Consider the following 25,428-nt stretch of genomic DNA (forward strand, 5'->3'; position numbering starts at 1 on the left):
TGATTTCTATGCTAACGCTAGAATGAAAAGAATACTTAGGAGAACACGGAAATTATTAATCTAAGATTTCGAACATAATACCCAAATTATAAATTCAGAGAGCATGAACTTGAGAAGAACATGATCTAAATACTATAGAAATAGAGATGAATGGGATGACAGCTAAGGGAAAGTGTTGAAGCTGCTTCCTTGTCATCGGACTTGAAGTCAAATATCTCAGTCCAGAGGCAAAGGCTTCCAGGAAACATTCTCCCATCAGTTCAGAATGTGCGCTTCTGATTTAAATCAAGGTCGCCTGGAGAATAACTGTGGCTAAGTTGAGGACATGATTAGGGAGAACAGTGGCTTCGAGCTCAGGGCTCAACCTAGCTTCTACTAGGAGCAGGCTAGGGACAACACCACCCCACTCCACCGCAGCTTTCCTGCCTGTGATGAAACTGGATCCCTCATTCCTCCCCAACAAAGCCACCAAAACAGAAACTTCTTGCAGTTTGATATTTTGATGCTGGAGTTAATACAAATCTTTTCTCAGGGGTGAAAATACAGTAGGCCCCCCTTTTGTTCATCTTGAGAAGAGTCAAAATTGGGTTAGCTTCACTTGCCTTATCAAGTCACAGCAAAACAAGCCTTTGCATGAAACAAAGGGGGAAAAAAGAACCCTGAGAGGGTGAATTTGCAGAGGAGCCAGGACATTAGGAAATGTCTTTTTCACTCTGAGAAGCTAATTTTATAAGGTAACTTATGTGACCACTTGCTTTCCTTTCAGAAACATACAAGAAGGGCACAGCCTGGCTGGAGCCCAGGAAATGGCGTTTACATTTTACTCCTTGCTCTGGTTCTACTCAGGAATAAAGCAGCAACAGTATATTTTATATATATTATATATATTTCTCTGCAGAAATACATGATAACAGTCTACCACTTTAACCAAAAAAAAAAAAAAAGCTCCTTTTTTTCCTTTTGTGGTTCATTCAGCTTCCTGTAAGGGCATGCATCACTCACTCCATTTTCTTGAGATATCTCTTTTAAAGCAAAAATAAAAGAAAAGGAAAGGCCAGGGTTGACTCTGCGAGACCCCTGTATTTATTCACACGTATTGTGCATGACTGTAGACTGGTAAATCATATTAGCAGCCCGTCTCCCCATCAAGCTGCTACTTGCTTTCCAGCCCTGGGAAGGTTCAACAAATCAACAGGAGCACGGAAAACAGAACATCAGTCTAATCTAGTGTTTAAGGTGAAGTTTTCAAACCCAATCTAAGAAGATCTTTAGAGCAAGCAACAAGCTGAAGGGCTCAGAAGGTGGTATTGACAATGAAAGAGTGTGGAAATATTGAGGAGCGCAGCCCTCGTGCATTTTTAATAACAAGAGGGTCAACAGGGGCACAGCTCCCTCAGTGCCAGGAGTTGCCACTGACTATGGAAATTGCCACACCAGGGCCATAAACGCTCACAGTTCATCAGCCTTCTTAAACACCCTGAACCCCCTCCGTGGACCTTTAGTCTTGAATTAACAAACCAAAGCAACGAAAGAGGGTGCAGGCTGAATGGCTGGCATTGATCCCCAACTGTGTCAGCACTGCTACAGGCCCTGAAAATCTCTCTCCATTGTCAATAGAAATTGACAAACCTCTGCTCCTAAATAGTGCAGCTGAGCCGGGCGGGATCCACGCAGCTGTAAAGGGCTCTGCTCTTGGGGCCCGGGAGCACTAACAATGGAACAGGCATGAGCTCTTTGTCAGCCTCAGACTCGGCAATTTTCTAACAAGGATTAAAGTTGTTTCTCCGCAGAGCCGGTGAAAAGAGATTTAGCAACATACCGTGCTTTCTTCAAGCAAGTTAAAGAGAAGTAGTTAAGGAATGTCATTATTCTGTTGACTAGAGGAGATACAAAACAAATATATTAAATATGCACAACTCCCCTTTTTTGCCTCATTTCTAACATTTGGAGGATGATTCCATTAAGTATAACACTTATCGCCTGGGAACAAGCACTTCACATTTATTTTGGAAGTTTTATTTTTCGAAAGTCCAGCTGCTCGCCACCTGGAACGAGGTCTCAATACATACTAATGCACAATGCCTTTAGACCCTCTGTGGCTGATATTCCTAAATCTGAATCCCAAGACCCCATAGGGTTTATATATGGAGGCCGCTTCAAGCAAGTGATTTCTGGCAGAATGCAGCCTCTGATGATGATAGCGAAGGAAAAATAGCTGCCTCGCCATGGCACAGATCTGGGATGTGTTTTCCGCTTAAGTGTTTAGATTTTTATTGATTATGAATTGGCCCAACCACTTGGTATATTTTCATCCTTCTCTAGTTATGCTTGTCTCAGTAGGTAAAAAACAGAAAGGAAGGAAGGAGAATAGGAGGAAGGAAGGAGAGGGGAAGGAAGGAAAAAGGGAGGAAGGAGAAGAGAAGGAGGAGAGGAGGAGAGAAAGAGAGAGGAAGGACCGATATTTTCCAGGGCACTACAGTGTGGTGGAATGGCTATTTTAAAGAGCCAAATCACTGCTGAAATGGAATAAAATCCAGGAAATCTCATTTTAGTAAATGTGAACGTTAAAAATCCAATAGTTCAATTGAATTAAAGAACAAACAAAAAAAAAATCTAAAAACATCGAAGGTTTTGGCATGACTGAGAACTATGAGCCACCCTCTGGGACCACTTCGTAGCTCTAGAGAGAAACAAAAATTTAGAAATACTGGTGCCCTGCAGTTTAGCAGCACAGGGAAAACACGCACGCTTTATCGGGTATCCGTCCTTACTCTGCCAGCAGCACACGTAACCATATTTGTGCCTCTATTTCATGCATGTCCCATTTGTAAACACTCAAATGCAAATTTGATATTAATGTCAATTTGATACAATAATGCCACCCCACCCCCAAATTCCAGGCATCACACTGAAACTATCCAAATTCATCAAACAGCCCCAAAGCACAATTTTAAGTCTCAAGCAGAGCCCTTTATGGCTGTGTGCTTTAGCTTTGAAAAGGTTGAAGGGTTGTGTTTAAGGAAAACTGAAACCAACTCACTGCAGCTAAAAACAGAGGGTGTGTTCTACACAGCTGACACTCTGTCAGCTAGGCACAGAGGTGGCCATGGAGGTTGTGGTGGGGTCCAGGGCATCTCCTGGACATAGCTGCTGAGGACGAGCAACCAGACACTGAGGAACAGAAAATAGCCTCTGGGAAGGATAGAAGGAAGACCAGTTCAAACCTCCAAATCTACTATTTGCTTAAGTGACTTGGTCAAACGACCTGTCTGTGCCTCAGTTTCCTCCCCTGTACGAGGAGGTGCAGATCATGTAAGCTAGTTCTAATGCAACAGCTCTGTACAGTTCAATGTAGAACACGTAGGAGGTGCAGATCATGTAAGCTAGTTCTAACGCAAGAGCTCTGTACAGTTCAAGGTAGAACGCGTGCTTAGCATGTGTAAGGCTCCGTACTCAACTCCCGACAATGGGACAAAAACACTGTGAAATCAAATTAAATTTGATTTAATTTAGCAAAAAAAAGGCACAATGAACTTGTGAGCCACATAAAGCTAACTAAACTGAAAGGAAAAGTCAACTTTTCATTCTATGAGTTTGTATATGCTGCTTGGCGATAGCTTCATTCTTTCAGAATAAAGGAACGCGAAAGTTTTGACTTCTAGAGCTTTCTATTGTCTGTCATTTTGCTTTTAATTCCGTTCATCTTTTCTCTCTTAATGAACTATAGATATTATAAGGATGAAACAATGGGGTGCGTGAGGAGCGAATGAGAGTTATAGAAACGTGGATTGGCGCTTGTATTGCTTTTGTTTTATATTAGTACTAATTATTTTGAGACAGAGCTGTGTGCATGTTAGGCAATCGCTTTACTATCTGAGCTACTTCTCCAGCCTTATGTCAATACTATAATTCTGATTATAAAGGCATCAGGGACTTTTTATGTGAGGCTTAAATAAAATGAACTATATCCAACTATTAATTTCAACAAAGTAAATGTTATTAACATTTTTGCATATTTGCATATTCATTAAGTTGAACACTGGATTTAAATTAAATAATTTACTAATCCAGATCTATATAGCATATAAGCTTTTTATTTTATGCTTTGGCTCCAAAGTCTACATCTATAATTATGCAATTGTATTTCCTTTCTGGAAACAAGCTAGATTTCTGTTCTGTCACCAAAAATTCCTTTGATGCAATTTGAAGCTTCTAGCATAAAAACAAGAAAACAACCCCTTAAATTCCTGGTGGCTGCTGATGGAACACAACACAATACTTTGACAAATCCAAGGGATTTCTCTCAATCATTCCAAAGATGCTCACCAAAGCTTCTTGCAACTTTAAGAAATCCAATCTGTCAGACACCAAACATACCTACAAATTTGCTAATGTAATATGCAGTAGAAGTAAATTCTTTGAAGAACCATATTTCTTGTTAGAATAGTCAAACAAATATTTTATAAATTTCTTCTATAATCTCCCCCTACAAAGTCTGTTTACTTGCGCTATTGTGTAATGTTTAAGAAATACTCAAAAGAGCTTGTTTCAGCAGCACATATGCTAAAATTAGAATGATACAGAGTTTAGCATGGCCCCTGTGCAAGAAGAAAATAAAATACACAAAAAACACAATTTTTTTTAAACTACAACAAAACACCGAGCTATAGAGAAGAGATCCTTGGTTCATACATTGGAGAACCTTATACATGTGGCTCTTTTGGCTCTTTTCATGTTCTGTTCGTTTCTTAAACACAGAACAGATGACACATGTTTTAGTTGATGTTTTATGATTAGGGGGATTTGTTTTGTCTTAGGTATAACAAAACACCTTGATGTTTCGCAAGTTATGAACTTTTCTCTGCTCATTTATTTATTTTGTGAAAGATTCTCATGAAGCTTAAGATGACCTTGAGCTCCATATACACTTGAAGGTGACCCTGAGCTGACCTTCTTGCCTCTCCCTCCCACAGGCAGGTTTATTTCACTAAAGGAAGAAAAAGGTAGGATGTGCCAACAAGGGAGTGCTGGCATCTAGTAGACACTTGCTGAATGCAGAAACGAACTTCACTGCCATTGGGGTTCCAGATTTCCTCTTTTTAAATACCCATGATTCCTGTAGGTGAGGAGGTTCTGAATTAGGTCCTCTTCAGCCCCAGGGCAGAGTAGTTTACAGAACAGCACCGGCTCCACACACTGCAAGGTGCAGAGGCTCTTTAATAGCCCCAAACCTCTTCATTTTAATACATTTTCCTTACTATATACAGGGTATCAACATCGATATTGTTTTAAAATATTTACAATCAAGTAGGCAACTGCCTCTGTCAGTCCATTGTGCAGCTCTTCTGATGCTATAAGGCTGGTACCACACAGTAAACATCAGTTGGAATAACTCTTCCCTGCTACGGACTCATGATGGGTGAATACTGGTTTGGTTACTATTTGAACACCAAAAGATGGTTTATCAGAAATCAGTATGCCTTCCTGTCATAACAGTGTCTGTAAATGTCTAGGACACTGAAATAAATTAAGAGTTGATTTCCTTTGGGTACTATGACCATTTTAATTTTGGTTGGATGGCAATTTACACACTGTATATAAAGTTTTGGTCAAGAATATATTTTAAATCAATGACATAAGACCCTAAAGAGAGATACAGTAAACTTTAGGAATTTAAACTAAATGGTGCAATTTAACTTCAAGATATGATCTAGGCTTGAGAATTTACTGTTTGTGTAAATGGGAAGCATTCCAAAAATTGTGTATTGAAAGTATACAGGGAATGAAGTAAGTGGTTACCATTTTGTATTCCCATAGTGGGCATGCAGCAACCACAGAACTGATGGCTCTGCTTTAGGTTGGGCTTCTCTGTGCCTTTGGTTTCTCAGCTTGCCCATTGGTGTGGGATTTTATTACCAACTCCATCTCCTTGGCTATTCATTCATATTAGTGCTATCATATTTTTGGTATTAGCATTATTATCAACTCATTATTGTCTGCTATGAAAGAAATACTATTTTCAACAAGGGAGACTTGGGTGCTTTTATGTTTCATGCTGCTCATATCCTAGCCGGGTGTTGATAATAATACGGCACAATGTGCTTATCAGCCCACCACAAGATGTGAGTAGCCACAGTGCATTCATAGAACCTGAGTTTGATCGCTATCTTTAGCCCTTGGCAGAGTGTTTGGACCACAACATACATTACAAATTATATATATAATAGTAAGACTTCTCTATAGGAAAAGGACAGACTTGTCTTAGGGTTAGAGTCACTGCTGTTTTGAATCAATTTTATCAATAGAAAAAATTTAATAGGTATTTAATAAATTGCTCCATTGGTAGAGTAACTTCCTGCAAGCATGAGTTTAAACCTTAGCACTGCAAAAATCCAACAGATACTAAAGTTGTTGAAATTATCAAGGAGGCCATTGCATTTATCTAAAGAAATGGAACATAGGACTAAAGTGGAGCTTAACATATGACAGTCATTTCATTTTAGGTGACGAGAGACGAGAAGAAGAAAGAATCATGAATGAAACAATGTCCATGTCCATATATGTGCATTCATACACGAAGCTACATTAGCCATGCAAGGGAGGATTCTGTCAGCTCCGGACTGGCTTCCAGACTGTCACCCAAGCATCAAACTGCCTCTCCAGAAAGTCCTGTCACCTGCTCTTCTGGTTATCTGAGGCTCATCTGGGACATCTCTGGAGATGGGGCTGGCTGTACTACAGGAGGACTTCCACTAGTGAGTCACACATCTGGGAAATCTCGACACCTGCTGACTTTGTGAGTCCTTTCTATTGCTGTGGAAGTGTGGCCATCTCTTTGAAGATGCATGAGACTCTCTTGGAGCCTAAGAACCCAAGGACGGTAGAGAAGGGAGACCTTCTGTGCTATGACCTTTCAGTTTCTGAATTTGGCAGTGAAACCCTGGGACTGGGTACCAACTGCATTGGTGCCAAATCTCTGGCAGCTTTCCAATCATCTATCTGAAACAGAGAGAAATAAAGAAGCAACCACTATCTAGTGATCTGAAAGGGTACTCAATGTAGTCCTGCATTGCGTTCTCATCTGTAAATCCATCTGTGACTACTCTGTAGATGAAACAGTGTGAAAATTAACTATTTCTCATGAAGGTCTGTGTGCTCTTAGAATATAAACTCCTTTTGGGCAGGCACTGGGTAGCAACAGGCTGTTTGCACTGTGTGATTTTTAGAGGGGATCAATAAATACAGGCTGCATGAAAACAATGAGGGTAATCAGAGGGGCTGGAGTCTCTTCTGTTTAGAAGCCAACTACATGTGCTACAGTTAACACCTAACATTGGTATTCCAGTGTTCACCACTATTATTTACGCATGGCAACTGAATAGGGTAGCAGGCTTGTCTTTTACATGCTTGACATGCACAATAGCCACCTTCAAGGGTGTTCAATAGCAAGACATAAACGCAGACAGGAGTGGCTAAAGGGAAAGTCAGTAGAAAGAACTACAGTAGTGGCAACAAGTTCAAGGAGATGGCAGGGCATCCATGTGGGAGAGCTATGAATCCGTGCGTTTGTAGGAACACGGTTTGAAAGAATCTTGTCCAGCCACATTCAGAGGCCGCATCTTATCCCTACTCAGAGCACAACAGTGAACACCTTGAGAAATTTCAAAGCCCAGCCATGGCAATGATTAAAGGGTTAGGGAAGGGGCCTATGATGAGAAGTTAAACAAATAGGGATTATTTATCTGGGAGTAGACAGATATGACAGGCGCTGTAATAACAGTCTTCATGCCTAGGAAGGATTATTGCCTCGGAGGACGCTAAGAATCCGTGTTTTGTTCTCCAGGGAGAGGAAAGGAGGAAGTAAGCTCAAAAGGCAGCATGAAGAATTGAGATGAGGCAGGCATTGAGAACTTTTCGTTTTCATAAATCATATAGTCTGCCCACATTAAGATAGCAAAATTCCGATTTCTATCTTTCGTTGGCAAGAACTGAGATGGAGAAATAGAGGCTCTCGTTGGGTCAGCTGTTTTATAAGCATCTTGAGGAGTTGTTCTTCAGTTCAGCTTTCTGTCAAATCATTAGGGAACTACCCTGAATAATGATTCTGCCGAAAGCTACTTTGCCATGGAAATTTTTTTTTTAATGTGGATTTAGCCAATATTGGCAACCTAGCTGACACTGCTGTGCTCACCAGCAAATGGTGCCAAACCTGCAGAGGTGGCTGCATGGAGGAGCTGCTGAGGAGGTGACTCACAGAAGCAGAATCCAGAAAGCGACTATGGAAATTGGCATGGAAGCCGTGTGTGTTGTCTGCTTATGGAGTTAGGATTGAAAGGAAGGAGAGCAGCTATCCGGTTCTGCACAAACACTGCACTGGTCAAGTGGTAGAGATGTTGGCCTCAAGGGAGCCCGGGGAATTTTTCAGTAATAAGCCACCAGTGGCCTGATGCTGTGCAGGCATGCCAGGTTGGCTGTCAGTCTCTACATGTAAGACTCTACATGTACCAGACTCTGCATGTGAGAGTTAGAACTCCCAGACAAGCCTAGGTGAAAGAAGCAGGAAGCCCCGTCCCTTCTTGGTTCCACATTCTCCTTACTACCCATCCAACACCAGTGCATAAGCTCAACACTGTTTTAACATCTCCAGGGGCACTCCACCAATGCATTGTTAGTGGCTTCAGTGTGTGACAGAGATGGAAGATTCTGCAAGCGGTGGTTTAGAAACATTTCTCCCACATGAAAATCTTGTCACCTTCTGTGGGGTCGGGACAATTTCAGCATCGCGGAGACATCTTAGGGTGTCGGCCACATTTTTTTTTTCTCTTAGGCAAGCAAAAAATCTCCCAACCGTTCAGCCAGTGTCTCCCCCTCCCCCTTAATTCTTAGCACAATTAAAGGTGAGTTACGGCTCTGGTGGAAATCTAAAGAGCATCAGCGAAAGCTGAGCACTGCTCAGCTTTTGAATTGCTTTTCTCCTTCTCGGTTCTTTTAAATGGTTTTCTATGGCAGGGGCATTTTTCTTAATTAGTCACAGCTAATTAGTGTTCTGGCATAGACGAGTAATCAGAAATGTCAGAACTGCAAGGCTACATGGCCCTAATCCTTTGATAATAATTTAGCCTCCTGGGAGGGCCCCAAGCCGCGGTAAGTAGTGACTGACAATAAGGCAAAATTAGGCGGGCGGCAGACCATTAGGATAGAAAAATAAAAAGCACTACCAAATCCTGCTGAGCACCATCAGGCAACTAACTGTACTGCCAGATGAGGTGCCTGTTTAAGCCTGTGTTGTTAATTAGCTGATTCTACCAGCGCCGCCACAGATGTCCAGGTGCCTCATGCAAAGATGTGTGTTTCTGGGCATGTGCCAAGTGACAATTGTGGACCATGATCACATTTCAAGAACTGAAGTTTAAGGAGTCCACGTATGTCTTGAAGATTCTTTTGAATTATCAAAGAAATAAGATCAACAAGCTACATTCTTTTTTTTTTTTTCCCCCTCCTCGTTGAGTTTCTCTTTAGGCAATTAGGCACGCTTATCTCAAGTTTCTCGAGTTTTAATTCAGCTGCAGCTTAGATTCAAATGAGGGCCTTTGGCCTCTCAGAACGGCGCCCGGACTTGCCAAAGCTATTTTGGCACACATTGTACATCAAAAGTAGATGCTTTTTTTAAAAAATAAATTCTTACACTTACAAAGAATAACATTAAAAGGAGGGTTAGTCATGCAAATGAGCAAGACAACCAGGACGCTGTAACATGAGAATACCTTTTTAAAGCAAAACAAAGTCTGAGGGGGAGGCAGTCAAGAGTACCTTCTGAGACCATCTCTACCCAGAAGGTTTGGCTGCGAGTACCTCAGAAGCGGTCAAACAACTTCAGTGCTCAAGTACAGCAGGTAAAACAAAACAGGAATATACGCAAGTAAAAACACAATGACCCCCGGAAAACAAAGCGCTGACCTCGCTGCAAGAGGGACGGAAGCACATGATGGGAGATGAGCAGGGAGTCTGCCTCCAGCATCCAGAAAACCAACTTTTAAAATCCACCTTTAGCGTACAGGGAGACAGAAAAGGTGCCACAGCATAAGGAGAGAAAGGAATCTCTTCAGAGATCCTCAAAGACCCTGCTGAATGTGCATGATCCATCCTTTCTCCTGACGGAGAAGAGAAAAGGCTATGTATGGCACAGGTGTTGCGGTAGTGCTAAATTTCTGGTGGTTGCTAGAAAAGTCTTGGCAGGGCCTAACTGGCCAAGACAGAGTGTTTTACACTGGCCTGCTTTTTACACAGAGAACGAAACACCAAAGATAATCTTTGTCGATAGAAAGCAATGTTAATTTAAGGAGACTTTGGAGCAATTGTGGAGTAATTTGAAAGCGAAAGATCACGGAAAGAGGAAGGCTGCTCTTCTCCAATAGACGTCCACACAGAAGAGAGCTTTAATAAGAGAATAGAAACATGGGAGGAGAAAGACAGTCTTTGACTATGTGGAACCTCCTTCCATGAGTTTTATATAGGCTGAATACAAGGAGAAGGAAATCTTTCACCCAGTGAAATGGTTTAACATATATACAGTCAATTCTAAAAATATCTGACCAAAGGCATTATGGAATGGAAGTTTTATCTAGTGGGGTAATGTTTTACTCCCCTCCCCTTTTTTAGAGCGAGGGTCTTGCCATAGGGCCCAGAGTAGCCTTGAAATCGGTCCTTCTGCTTCAGCCCTGTGAGTGTGGAAATTACAGGTGTGTAGCATCATACTGAGTTCAGCGATCACTCTGACTCTTTGTTTTAAATTATTCTTGGGACATTTGCAGAGTAACAAACTGAATCTTTAAGTGAGTTAGGAGAGGTGCTACTGAACTCTTGCAGGCATCCTAAACACTTATCTCTCTCCTTTTCTTCTTTAGGAGTACAGAGGCAAGAGACCGTAAGAACGAAATTAATTTTATTTTGAAATCCTATCTCATTGTATTGCTTTCCTGTTTTGCTTTTTATGATAGCACAAATAAGTGACTGAACCTATTTCTACAGTAAAGGCTAGTTTGGCCCAAAATGTTTAATTTAGTTTTTTTTTTTTTTAACTAGGAAGAATTCTTTTCAGGCAATGTCTTTAGAAATTAATCCTTTATAAAACTGTTTGGATGAATGTAACTGATTAGCTATCATTTAAAGAATTACATTTAATTTTATAAGACATCACAACAATGTCTTTAAAAAAATCTCATAAAGATGAAACTCCTCAACAATTAAGTATTTAATCAGTTTATAACACAAGAGAATGCTTAATCTGCATGATTTGCCAATTAGACACTGGCACCCTGGTGTGCCTGAAGCAACATGGAAACCAAAACGAGATTGTTTTAAAAGGACTCCAGTAGCGCAAGCCCAATAAATGTACAAGGTTTAGAGAGCTGGATAGTGTTGACATCCTGATGGCGAGTTTTCTGTCTCAAGCCTGAAATTCTCAGATTTTAGAAGCCAGTGGAGAGAGTATCCTAGTGGCTTTGCTGGGGGATTTTGGTTTTAACGTTGGAACTGTCACTTTTCAGTTGAGAGAACGGATACACTCTAGGAATGTCCCCAGGCTCTCTCACGACAACAGGATACCTGTGGCTGTGTTCCAGGCCCTGAAGCCTGAGAAAGTACAGTAGACAGGCTACCTAAGAGTAACCAAGGGCAGCAGAAACTGTGGGTCTGCAGAGATGTGTGTGTGTGTGTGTGTGTGTGTGTGTGTGTGTGTGTGTGTGCGCGCGCCCCAGCCAACACATGGAGATCAAGTACAATTTGTGGAAGTCAGTTCTCTCCATCCATGGCTCCCAGAAACTGAATTCTGGTTGTCATGCTTGGAGGCAAGCCCCTTGACACACCGAGCCACCTGGCTGACCCAGTTAGTTACCCTTTGATACAGACTGTCTTTTCTACTGCCCTACCGCAACTGTTGTTGCTTTTTAGCTAGGACACTTTGGTTCCATCCAATGAACACAACAGAGTGAAAACTGTTACCCTGCTGTGCACCACTCCGGATGCAACCAACCCTACGGTTTCTACTACCATTGCCAAATTAAAAACAGAAACTGTCATTGGATCAAAAGTCTGGATTTCAGAAACGATTTGAAATTGTAGATGAAGAGGTTCAGTCTTTCTCTATGCAGTAAACTGAATATTATACAGATGTTTGAAAGTCACCCACACCATTAATGGCAGAATTAACAGGAAATTCTGATATCTGGAATCCCAGTGGCGTGTTCCTCACAGAACATAACTTTATTTATTTCAAATGTTGTCAAGTCTGAGGCATGGGATTTCATGGAAGGATTTTGAAAAGAGAAACAGGTTCAGAGCTTGAGGACAGCAAACAAGTCACTTATTTTCTCTGAAGAGAAGATCCTTTAATTCCACAATAAAGAGGTGAGAGGGTGATGGCATATTACCCACAACGTTGGCTGCACCTAGGGAGAGGAACAAAATGCTAACATTGTTAGGAACGCTTGAAGAGATAAGTGGTGTGTGTGTGTGTGTGAGTGCGCGCGCGCATGCGTGAGCGTCTGTCTGTCTGTCTGTCAATTCTACCTTTCCATCCTGTGGGCTCCACGGACTGAACTCAGGTTGTTATGGTTGTGAGCGAGTGCTCTGACTGACCGAGCCATCTCACCAGTCCTCCACCTTATTTTTTGAGACAGTTTTTCACGGTGTCTCAATTCACTGATTCAGCTAGCTGGCTAGCAAACCGGCCAGCCTCAGAAACTGTCCTGTCTCTGCTTCTACGGCACTGGGGTCAGAGGTGCTCACTCACCACTGTGCTGGGATTTAAACTTAGGGACTCCTGTTTGCCAAGCACTTTACCAACTCGACTGCTTCACCAGCTCTTAATCAAAGACATGTCTTAAACTCATTTTTTTTTTTTAGCAGCTCAGTTGCTAGTGATTTATACTTTTTAGAAGCCATTTCTGTCCCAAACACAAAGGGCTCTGTAAGTTTAAGCACTTACAGGATAAAAAGGACAGCATATTTGTACCAATAATTTGACATTTAGCAGGTACTTAGGATTTTGATACCCCCCCCCAGATTTAACATAAAAATCTAAATCGACAATACTCACAACTTTAGGGATTGACACAGATTTAATTATTTCCATTTTTCATATGTTGAGGTCAAGAAACGAAATCACTTCTCTGTGGGTGTCGAAGCAAAAATAGCAGGGCAGGATGGACCCACCATGAGTTTCTTTTTTTTTTTTTTAGATTTTTTTATTTATTATGTACACAGTGTTCTGCGTTCCTGTATGCCTGCAGGGCAGAAGAGGGTACCAGATCTCATTACAGATGGTTGTGAGCCACCATGTGGTTACTGGGAATTGAACTCAGGACCTCCAGAAGAGCAGTCAGCACTCTTAACCTCTGAGCCATCTCTCCAGCCCCCACCACGAGTTTCATTCAACATGGTATGTGGCCATGTGCGAATAGTAGGGAATGCGTCTGTTCTCATCCCTAGATGTCCTAAAACAATAAGCATAAATCCAGGGCGATGATCACCCTTATACCTTAGATACCTTAGTCAGTAGTACCATTATTTAAATTGAGTGCATGGGTATTTCCCCATAAAACTAGGAGCGAGTAAGATGCTTAATTGATGAAAAAGCACCAGAGGCCGAGGGTATCTTAAGAAGTGTGGCAACTTTCACAAATACTTCTCAGGGTTAGGGTATCAGCTGGAAAGAAGACTATGCACTATAACACACTGGTTTCTTTTTAACGTGGCAGAGACGCTTTAAAATTAATGTGTGTCTTGCAGACTAATCGTTTTTACGTAAAATAGCGTCGGCATTTTTTTCTAAACCAGTGAATTCCATCTGGGTAAAAAAGGCATATTATTCTTTAGGAGTTAATCCCTTATACTGTATGATCAGAAATCGAGCCCTGGGCATTTTGCCAAATGGGATACAAACAACTCCAAGCTAACACTTCCTAATGTGTGTGCATTGGTCTGCACCTGAACTTCGGAGGCTCCATTTCCTTCCTTGTGTAGGAAGGAGTCTAATTGGACGAGGGAAAGTTTGCCCCTATGCGCAGGACTATTGTTCTCTTCCATCTTTTATCCGTAATAGGCTATGGTTGCTAACAGTGCACTTAGGGTCATTATTTTCAACTGTTTCTCGACACCTAACAATATTATTTTAAGCTCCAGCCAAGTAGATTTCCAATAATTATATAATGTCTCTCAGTAATGATCTGTTGCTTGAGCTCCACATTCTACTTTACCTTTCAACACATACTTGATAACCTCTCATTTACTAACTGTAATTGAGGCAAATTCAGCCTTGGCTAATTAGGGGCTCTTAGTATCCCTTCATCTATGCTATTCTTGATGACATACCAATAGAGTCAGGGTTCATTTTCATTTTTAATTAAAGCAATAAATATGTGCAACTTTAAAAAATAGAATGTTTGAGGACATTACAATTATTGTACAAATAACAAGTCCAGAGCTCTGCTAGGGATGTACAAAATAAATGTGAAAAGCTTCTTGATAAAACCTAGCGCTTTGGATGCAAACCTACAACCAAGCCAGATGCTTAGGTATCGGAAGGGAAAGAGTGCCTAATAGCGCAATGAAATGAACGCACTATGTGAATGCTGGCCTCCTTAGATCTGCTTTAGTTAGCTCTAAACAGTACTGCAAAGTCTTCTAAAGTTCAGCAAATGAAGAAGAGTTAAAGTGGAGAATATCTTTGAGGTGAAAAAAATTCGACCTTTGCTTACTAACTGGCCTAACGGTGGTTAAGCTTTGCCACAAGTAGGTCACCAAGACATAAACATTGACCGTCTCCAGAAAACAGTCTTCCCTTCCAACAGTGACTACCCAGAGGGGACTGTTTTCAGGATGACTCCACCTTCTTTCCTCCATCAAAGATGGATGTGCTCTAGCCAGGAAGAAACATAACAGACATAGCACCCACTCACCGTTCTTTTTCCGTTCAACATTTCTGAAAATCACCTCATAAGCAAAAAAAGCAAAAAAGTTGGAAATGAAACATATGCCCGTCCACGCACAGAAATTCCAAATGGAAGCAGAAGTTGCTAATACGGTTTCAGTATTTTGTAAAAGAGCCAGCTGGATAGATGATAATTTTGCTACTCCTGCAGGGCATCAAAGCTTTTAGGAAATCCTTCTTTTCACGCATATTAACACATATCTTATTAAAACAGATGATACTTTTATTGTAAAATGGCCTGGCAACATAAAGCCAGAAAGATAAGGTGCACTGTGACCACCCAGTTGCACAGACAGCACACACGGGCACGACAGAGTATGGCGAAGATGATGACGTAGCGGGACCTTCTGTAACTGCCACAGCTGAAGTGTCGCCGCGAAGCCCGTGAATTGCCGTTATGAAAACATTTGCGGTAACTTGCATAATTAAACGAAACTGCCAGAAAAGCATTTCTAAAATGCAGAGAAGATGCACGTAAATACACTTCAAAGAAAATAACCTAGGTTCAGAATCAGCACTGGGGCAAGCTGTGCAGTTATGTCACCAGCTCGATAACATTTTCTTGGATTTGAGTGATCACAGTTACAAGTGAATAACGCTCTTATTTAAGTTGAGCACTTTCTTAGTTAGCTTTATAGAAACTTGATCAAGTTTCTAAAACTAACCCCCGCGCCTAGCTGTTATGCTTAAATGAAGACCTTAGTATCAACAACATATATTTTCCATGCACATCTACATTTTAAATCAAGATTAAAAATGTTCAATGTCCCGTGACGACTGCAGCTACTTACATCAAACAACTTTTCTATATACATCTCTTCATTGACTTTTTCTCGAAGGATATCCTGGTTTTGCCGAACAAACATAATGTAGGTGTCTGCCAGGTCCATTCCGGGTTTCTGTTGCATGGGAAAAACATGGGGAATAAAAAAGTGTCAGTTCTCATTTCTAAAGCTTTATTTAATAGTAGTTTGGGAAACAATTTTAGTGGCTGTTGAAATTGTTCACCCCTGTGAACTTTGTTTATACCAAATCAACAATGATTAGCATGTGTAAACGTTTAACACTCATCTTTACTACTTAAGGTCACATCCAGTATTGTTGAGATGATTAGGAATACAGGGTTGTAAGGATAATGTATGCATATCCTTTAAAAAGATCTCTTTTATTTTTAATTAATGCTATGGCTGTGTCTTATGTGGGTATGTGTATGTTATCACATACATACACAGTATCCAAAGTGTTGAACTATCCTGTTGATGGAGATGACAGGCAATTGTGAGCTGCCCAACATGAGTGTTGGCAACCACACTCAGGTCTTCTGAAGGGTAGCATGCAACTTAACTGCAGAGCCATCTCTCCAACCTCCCATACGTGTCTTTTAAAAAAATGACTATCTTGAAAAGTCAGTGTGCCAAGAAGTATGAGAGGAGTTAAAAGAAAATTTGTCAATGGAAAGATTACGTCTTAATTGTAAGTGTTATACAATTGACTTTTTAACTCCCCCCCCCATTTGCTCGCTAATGGTGTGAAGCCATAAACTGTCCTGATTTGCCTCTTTAGAATATTCAGTATTAAAGGAATACAAACCAGTGTTCTTATTCAGATTAGAAAAATACTAGGAAACCTGGGAAAACATTTAATACAAAGTAAAACAAGATACCTTTTGATTTTCTATTGCTTTTATTCATCGCTTACTGATACTATCTTAGGGATTTGTTATATTATAGAAGTGCATTGAGAACATCAATAAACTCATTTCTAATGTAGGGCCGAGGAGGTGAACTAGGGAACTCACTAAATTATCATTTTGCATTTGGTATTTTTTCCTGTTTGAGGAGGCAGGGTAGTTAGCATCATTCCTCCTTGCTATAGGCCAGCGGTTCTTAAGCTTCTTAATGTTGTGACCCTTTATTACAGCTCCTCGTGTTGTAGTGACGACAATCATAAATGACTGCACTGCTACTTCATAGCTGTAATTTTGCTTCTGTTGTGAATCTTGATATAAATACTCGATAAGTGACCCTATAAGCTTCATGACCCATAGGTTGAGAACTACTGCTGTAGAGTTTAAAAGAAAAGGGAGAAGATAAATCAGAATGGGGGTCAAAAGCCTTCGTGGCTGCCAAAGAGATTTTCTTCTCAACTTATCATTAGCTCTTTCTCAAGTTTCATATGCATGCTAGGCTGACTGATGGAAAGAATTATTTACATTACTTACATCTGGGCTTGACTCATAACCTGCACTGAGTTATTTGATTATAGAGTATAACATTAGTAAGAACTTAACAGTAGAACTGATAGCCAAGTAAGATAGTCAAGCTTCTACCATCCCGTGGTTATAGGATGTGCTTACAGCCTTGACCAATAGATGGAGTGGCAAAAATGAGTAGTGAAAGACAATCAAAGAGCGTATGAGCTACTTAACTAGCGCTACTTCTGTAAAAGCAGCACAAGGTGTAGATTGGCTGATGGTAACATGGTGGAGAATCTTCTTGTGAGGGACCGAAAGTCTTTGCCATTTTAGGCTCTTTTTGCAGCGGGTGGGTCGGTATTTTATTTGCCACAGTGAGTGTCTATTTCCTAACCATTGCATTTATAAGCACCAGGATATTTTATTTCAGTGATAAACATCAGGCTTTTTGTTAAAAAATTATTTTTCTCTTCAGTAAAAATAACTGCATTTTTTTTTGAGACAGGGTATCTGGTGACCTAGGAGGCCTTGAACTTGTAATGTTGATGAGGATGACTTTTGATTCTGATCCTCTTTGCCTCCATTTTCCAAGTATTTGGATTACCAATGTGCACAACCACGCCAGTTTTTGTAGACATACAGTTTTGAGCATGTCAGGAAAATATCTATTAACTGGGCTATACCTCCAGTCTTGATAATTTAAATTCACCTTAAAGCATAGATAACAAAATCTCAGGAATTTTTACAACGTAACTATGATATAACTAAATTACATTAAAATATAAAACAAATGTTTATACAAATGTTCTCACAAGTGTCTCCTTTAAGAGCATCCATACATAATATAGGCAATGCATTGCCAACCTGATAAAGGCAATTGAACAAATGCATTCCTTGTTTTTCTGCATCATCCTCATAACCAGTGCTTGAAAGTTTAAGTAACCCCAAGGATAATAAACAAAAACTTAAGTTGGTTTTATTTGGGGGAAGTAAAGTTTGTACATCAATTTTTCAAGGGAAGAGGTTGGGTCATTTGTACAAACATCACCAGTCCTGATTCTACTCAGGAGAACGGACCGATATGATACGGATTTTTCTCTGTGCCTCTCAAACTTTGTCAAACTTTGTCAAAACACTGAAAATTAGAACGTCCAGAAGGCACGATGCCCTGGAATGAAAATGACATGAGGCCAGGTTTCTTTGCTCACTCCTGAGGCAGCTCAGCATCTGAGTTCCATGCAGGTGCCAGCGAATGAATAAGATGCCATGACACCCATAATAGCAAGGTAGCGAGCCCAGTCTGGCTACACGGAAGCTGAAAAGGAGGTTTGCCTTCCCATCCTTTCTCCCTACCCAAACCTTTCTTATTTCCACCCCTCAAAAGAAAACTATGCTGAGAAGTTTAATCCACTCAATCATTTCCCCCAACAGAGTCCGTGGAAAACCAGTCACTTCCAGGACCAGGGGAGAGCAGCGGCTGGGCCAGTTCCTTTGACAGACACTCCTGCGCTCTTGATGACTCCCAAGCTAACAATGAACTTCAGAAGACTCCAAAAGACCCGGTCCAGGAATTGTTACCTTTCACCATCTAAACTGAACAAACACTTTGCAGCTTAAACATAAAAGAAAACTGAATTCAGTTCCCTACTGACAGACTCCAGGGAAGTAAAGGTCCGAGCTGCAAGCTGAACCGAGCTCTGCAACTTTGTATGCAACTTTGTAAATGTGTGGGCTGAAGCTCAGCCGAGTTTGCAGTTTCAAAGTTGCTTTCCTTCTCTTTCGGCAAATTATGATGTTCTTGCTTGGAAACTAAAGCCTAGACTTCTTAACATTCCTCATTAGCATTATTCCTTCCTTTATCTTGTGCTGTTTACCTATTCTTGAAACTGTGACATATGGGAATTTCACACCTAGTGAATATATTTTCATGCAGTTTGTGGCATGAGACTGTAATCATTAAAAGGATATACACAAGTAAGAGTAACTGCAACACCTGGTGACATGTTCCAATTAGAGTTATAGTTCTTTAAAAACACTTTATCCTTCATTTGGCATACGAGAGGGTAATTATCTATGCTAAATTGCTGGAAAAGATGCAATTTTCCTTTTAAACAGTTTCTACCTTCAGCGCAAACGTGTTTGGATCGAAGACATTATCGCTGGCTCGGTGCTCCTTTGTGCCAGGGATGCTGGGATGTGGCAGTGGAACTGACACACTTGACAAGCCACCGCTTCTGGTTGCAATATTAACCGTTACCCTATGCGGTGATGCTTCAACCACCCTGCACGCTGAGCACTCGGATGCTAGCTTCCTGTGCACGTTTTGGGGTGTAGAGGAAATGAATGTTTGCGACTGCACTGTGGAGGCAGAGGCGGCTCCCTACTCTGGACAAAGCAGGTATGCTGTCCAGTTCCTCCGGAAGAGCACCCCGTGAAACTTCAGTAACCATGCGTTACCATGCCTCTTTATCAAGAAGACTGTATCCTACAGAGCCATGTTTAGAAATCTTTTCTGCATTGTTAATTAAATTACAGCCTCCTAATGAATATGAGAAAATAACAATTAAAAACCACATGGCGAGCACTCTATTAAGTATAATTTAGGAACATAAAATCACTTTTTTTTTTTCCTATTTTCAATTTAAGCCTCTGAAACTCTCAGTTCTCTACATGAACTTTTCCAACTTGCTTGTTAGGCTAGTTGTCTCCAAACATAAAGAATTCCTAAATTACTTTTCATCTTCTAACCAGGAAAGGCAAATTTTGGCCAACAAAGCTATAGTAAAGGGACAAAAAGATATATAAAAAAAATTCCCCCAATGAGCATAAAGAAATCAGTGGCCATGGAAGGAAAATGAATTATTCTAAGGTGAGTTCTTCTGACGGTGGTCGTAAATGCCACTGAATCCACCAGGGAGTGAATGAGCAAGACGCAGATTTCAGCACAGTCCCCCTACCCTTCCAAGCATTAATTACTAGTTAACCCAGCGAGATGAACATACCACTGAAAAAGAGAGAAAAAAAAAATCCTTGCTAATTATATACTGCAAACGTTCTTACTTCCTGCTGCTCTACCTAATCACACAGGTGTGAGTTTTCTCTTCCCCATTCATGGGTGGGTGGGTATGGCATAGCCCTCATTTTCCTCAGTGACAGATCAAGATACAGAAGACGCAGCTTAACCTTCCACTGGAGGTGAACACGACACTACACAAACACTGTCATGGTGTCTGTTTAACAGGGAGACACATTTGAAAATATGCCGTTCCTGTCTCAAAGATTAACTAGAAGCTACAGTGAAACTGATTTAATTTAAAAGTGCACATCTTCGATTCAAAAGAAAGAAAGGAAATGGAAGGAAGGAAGGAAGGAAGGAAGAAAGAAAGAAAGAAAGAAAGAGAGAAAGAAGGAAAACTTGCACTGGAGAAGCAGCCAAGTGTGAAACTATGCTATCTGTCCTCTCCTCCTGCATGTTTTTTGTATGCACTGTAAAGGAAATGCCACATTTGGCTGTATAGCAATCACTGACAAAGTGAAAGGCATGAGATAAGAGCAGGGCTTTGGAATCTGAAAGTGTGGCAGGAACCCAGGAACCCTTTGTAGCCTAGCTCCAGCACACAAGGCTCAGTAATAACTTAAAAACTGATTATTAGGGAACCCATAATTGGTCTTGGTGATTGTTAAAAAAACAGCATGCTTTTTCACCCCCTAATGTATATAGTTCATTATATTGGCATTTACACATTAGACAATAATTCCTGTGATATTGTAAAAAAAAATACACTTGATTTACTTCATTAGGTTTTTAATGAAGTATCAAAATTATATTACACCGATGCAGAAAGCCAAAAGGAAATAGAGCCCAAACCTTCAAACTACACTGATACCAATGTGAGTATGTTACATATCCCTCTCTGTGGAGAGAGGACTAGTTTATGGAAAGGGGTAGAGGGGAGGAATTTAAACAACAAAATATACAAAGATGCTTTTTAAAAAAAGACTTTAAAGTAGATTTTCTATTTTTTAAAATAGTGAAACAATTGTTATCTATTAATTAAGATATATGATGCCCTAGGTTAGGTCTCTAGCAACAGAGAGAGAGAGAGAGAGAGAGAGAGAGAGAGAGAGAGGGAGGGAGGGAGGAAAGATTGATTTTATTAAATGTGAGTCAGGCGGTGCCTTGGGAGGCAGAGGCAGGTGGATATCTGTGAGTTTGAAGCCAGCCTAGTCTATAAAGTATCTATAAAGTTCCAGGACAGAGTTGTAACTTAGAGAAACCCTGTCTTGAAAAACCAAAAAAAACAAGAACAAAACAATCAACCTAGCCCCTCCCCCCAAAATCCAACCAACCAAACAAACAAAAGAAAACCAAAACATTATTATGGTTTTCCTGACCCAAATGAGAAATACAGAAGAAGGGTTGTGGAGAGGCCACAATGGATCAAGTACTTGCTGTGAATACATGAGTAACTGAGTTCAGATCTACCCTGTCCCCCATCCTCAGCTGCACATGCCTACATTTTCAGTACTGGGGGGAAGGGATGGAGGCAGGTGGAGCCCAGTGGCTTCATAGACAGTCAGTTTTTCAGCCACTCTAGCCAAAATGGCAAGGTTCAGTGAGAGACCTTGTCTTAGAAAATAAGGTGAAGTGATTGAGGAAAACAGAGGGACACCAATCTCTGGCCTCCACACATGCTTGCACATACTCATAACTACATACAAATGCACACGCACGCACGCACACACACATAACACAAAGAGGTGAGTGGGAAAATTGGAACTACAGATGGCAAAACCTTTAAAAAATATCTTTCGGGTTTGAAGTAAAATGTTCTAAGTGTATGTATATCTGTCAGTCTTAGGTGTTCTTTTTTTTTTAAATTTATTTGTTTGCATTTTATGTACATTAGTGTTTTGCCTGCATGTATGTCCGTGTGAGAGTATCAGATCCCCTGGAAGTCGAGTTACAGTGAGCTGCCATGTGGGTACTGGGAATTGAACCTGGGTTCTTTGTTTTTTGTTTTTGTTGTTTATTTATTATATATACTTTCCAAGAGACAGTGCCAGATCTCATTACAGATGGTTGTGAGCCACCATGTGGTTGCTGGGAATCGAACTCAGGACCTCTGGCAGAGCAGTCGGTGCTCTTAACCTCTGAGCCATCTCTCCAGCCCCTGAGGTGGTGTTCTTTTACTGCAGAGTTTATATACTGAGTCAGTAAGAGTCAGACTCCTCCCACAAAGTTCAGGAACACCTGACAACAGAATGGGCTAAAACCCTGTAACGTAAGTAGTCACACTGCTTTCTGTATTATTTCTTTTAAGGAGTGACATACTTTATATTCCAACATGTCTATAAATGGTTGCTATAAGCATGTGTGTGCTCCAACATTTTTTGTTGGAGAAAAATATTTTCAAGGACAAGGTTATTTAAATATTGGGGCAGAGGCCTCATGAGCACATCCCCTTCAAGGTTAGCATGTTTATTTGTGTGGTCCTTGTTCAGGTCTTATCAGTCATGTTGATGAGTCAAAGAACCACACACAACCAAAGAATGCTGATGGCAGGAGAAACCGTCTTCCTCTAAGAAGGGCCCAGCCATTGACTGTGCAATATCAAGCACTAATAAGTGAATCAGATGGAACTTCCACACAGTTACAGTCACATTGAATGCTACTGATACAAAGTAGCACGTCTCTGCTCAAAGGTGTCTGCTAACTTTCCCTCTTCTAGCCACAGATGTTACAGTATCATTGACTAAAATAACATGAGTCTTGGAGGGGGTCAAGCTACGACTCTCTGTGTACCACTTCATGTTTCGTTTTTAAGATTTAGAGGGACTGGGATTCAATTTAGGTAAAGGAGGTCTGAAAACACTGGGCTGCTCTTGGCCAGGGACAGGCCACTGACTGATTGAGCATATAAAAGAAAGAAGAGCTAAGTGGGGGAAAACAAAATCAAACAGAGCAAAGCAAAAATGATAGTAATGTTGTGCGGGTGAGGGAAGCCAAGCTTTCTGTGAGAGGCACATCACATCTGCCTGTTTCACGCCCTGGTGAGCATACAGATGCTTCCAGGGAAGCATGATCCCAAGTCCTGCCAGGCTTTCCCTCTTATGTATGGCTCTGAATGTCAAAGTGACCTTATCTCAACAGCAAATAATATCAGAAGCACATATGTGAAAAGATGACCCTGTGATGCTAGTATCCTCAATGCGAAGGAAGGAAGGAAGGAAGGAAGGAAGGAAGGAAGGAAGGAAGGAAGGAAGGAAGGAAGGAAGGAAGGAAGGAAGGAAGATGGAAGCCACAGGTGAGCAGCTGAAGTGGACTAGAAAGGGACCTGAACCTGGATATTGGACTTTATGTCCTTTGTGTAATATGGAGCTAAGTTTAAGCCACACTTGTGGAGCTTTAGGATTCTACATGTTTTTTTGTAATGAGCATAAAGATAGAATGTTTGAAAGGATTGATACTGAAGAGAACACAGATAATGAGCTGGCCATCTTGTCTTTTTTTTATTGACTTTATTGAGCTATACATTTTCCTCTGTTCCCCTCCCTTCCTCTCCCCTCCCCTTAAACCCATCTTGTCTCTTAAGTTAGGTTCCTTTCAGAATAAACACCCATTCCTCTCCCTCCTCCGCTTAACTCCTCACAAACTACTATTTCCAAGTTTTTTGGGTGGGACCCTTACGATGTGGGGAAGGTCATTTGTCCATCTGTTGTTTCATTGGTTAATCAATAAAGAAAACTGCTTGGCCTGATAGGTCAGAAAATTAGGTAGGTTGAGTAGACAGAACAGAATGCTGGGAAGAAGGGAAGTGAGCCAGACGCCATGCCTCTCCTCTCCAGGGCAGACGCTATGAATCTCCAGCCCAAAATGGATGTACACTAGAATTCTTCCTGGTAAGCTACTGCCTCATGGTGCTACACAGATTACTAAATATGGCTTAAGCAAGATGTGAGAGTTAGCCAAGAAGAGGCTAGATATAATGGGCCAAGCAGTGTTTAAAAGAATACAATTTGTGTGTTGTTATTTCGGGGGGGGGGGGCATAAGCTAGCCAGGCGGCCAGGAGCTGGGAGGTGAAAAGCAGGCCCACAGCTCCCTTCTCTACACCCTTAACTAGTCTGGCAGCTTTCTACAGGAGAAGTTGAAAGGATGTGTTGTTTTTAAATGCTTTATGTGACTTGTCCACAGTACTACAGATACAATCAATAAATGCTGATTTTGTAGAATGTAGTCATTAAACTTTATTTTATAATCAATAGACATGTTGATAATAACTAACATTTAACTGAGTACTAATTACACGCTAGGAGGCCTGGAAAGTGCTTACTCACAATAAATCTGTAAGAGGTATAATTATATCTTCATTTAATAGACAAGGAAATTGGTGCCCAAGGTCACACTGATATTATAAGCAAAGTGACGGAGAGAGAATTCAAGCACAGGCCTTCTGGTTCCCCAAAGGAATTGTACTACCTGTTTAAAAAAAATACTCCACAATGTTGTCTCAAATGATACTTTACGAACCTTTGTGTTCATTTATCTCAGCTTTGTGTGTATGTATGCATGTTCCAAAGTATTAGTGGAGCCTGTGTGCTACTGTGCGTGACCAGCCTCCTACACTGGTTTGGGAGTTGGAGAACAAGGAGGGGCGCTGGTTCTCATATTCTATCGTATTTGAGGCAGGCTCTCTCTTTTGGTACTCACTGCTGCTTATACCAGGCTAGCTAGCCAACATTCTCCTGGGGATTCTAATCTCTCTGTCTCCGCATCTCACTGAAGGAATGCTGAGATTTCAGACACGAGTGATCGTATCCAGATTTACGTGGGTTCTGGAGATCTGAACCGAACCCAAGTCCTCACACTTGAGAAATAAGTGCTTTTATCTACAGAGCCATCTCCCAGCCTCCCATGCCCTTTCAGTTTTTTCTTTAATTATATCTTAGTTTATTTATTTTGTGCGTGGAGTATAGGCATGCATGTGTAGAGGTCAGAGGACAACTCTTGGGAATTGATTCTCTCCTGTCATCTGGGTTCTGAGGATTGTGTGGGAGCCCCAGAGAAGTAGGTCCGTTTCACCTTGCCCAAAGGTCCGAGAATTCATGCCCATTCCTTCTCTTTCAAGATTATGATGCCTGGGATAAAACTGAACTCTCTGAACATAGTGGACAATGAGGACTACTGAGAACTCAAGAACAATGGCAATGGGTTTCTGATCCTACTGCACGTACTGGCTTTGT

At 41.0% G+C, this 25,428-nt stretch overlaps 1 protein-coding gene and 1 non-coding gene across 8 annotated transcripts in view; one reads left to right on the forward strand and one right to left on the reverse strand.

Annotated features, from left to right (window-relative positions):
* The window catches only part of Cadps2 (calcium dependent secretion activator 2), a 520,741-nt gene that overhangs the window by 8,970 nt on the left and 486,343 nt on the right, over positions 1 to 25,428 (reverse strand). For all 7 annotated transcript variants that reach the window (XM_026788548.1, XM_026788546.1, XM_026788543.1 and 4 more), the window contains one exon: positions 15,781 to 15,888. In XM_026788548.1, coding sequence (XP_026644349.1) covers positions 15,781 to 15,888 — 108 coding nt within the window. The remainder of the gene's footprint in view (positions 1 to 15,780; positions 15,889 to 25,428) is intronic.
* On the forward strand, positions 4,540 to 4,642 carry LOC113458140. Its single transcript, XR_003378571.1, has one exon. It is a non-coding gene; the product is annotated as a U6 spliceosomal RNA (small nuclear RNA).

Source organism: Microtus ochrogaster, unplaced genomic scaffold (assembly GCF_000317375.1).
Source record: "Microtus ochrogaster isolate Prairie Vole_2 unplaced genomic scaffold, MicOch1.0 UNK4, whole genome shotgun sequence".
NCBI classification, from domain to species: Eukaryota; Metazoa; Chordata; class Mammalia; order Rodentia; family Cricetidae; genus Microtus; species Microtus ochrogaster.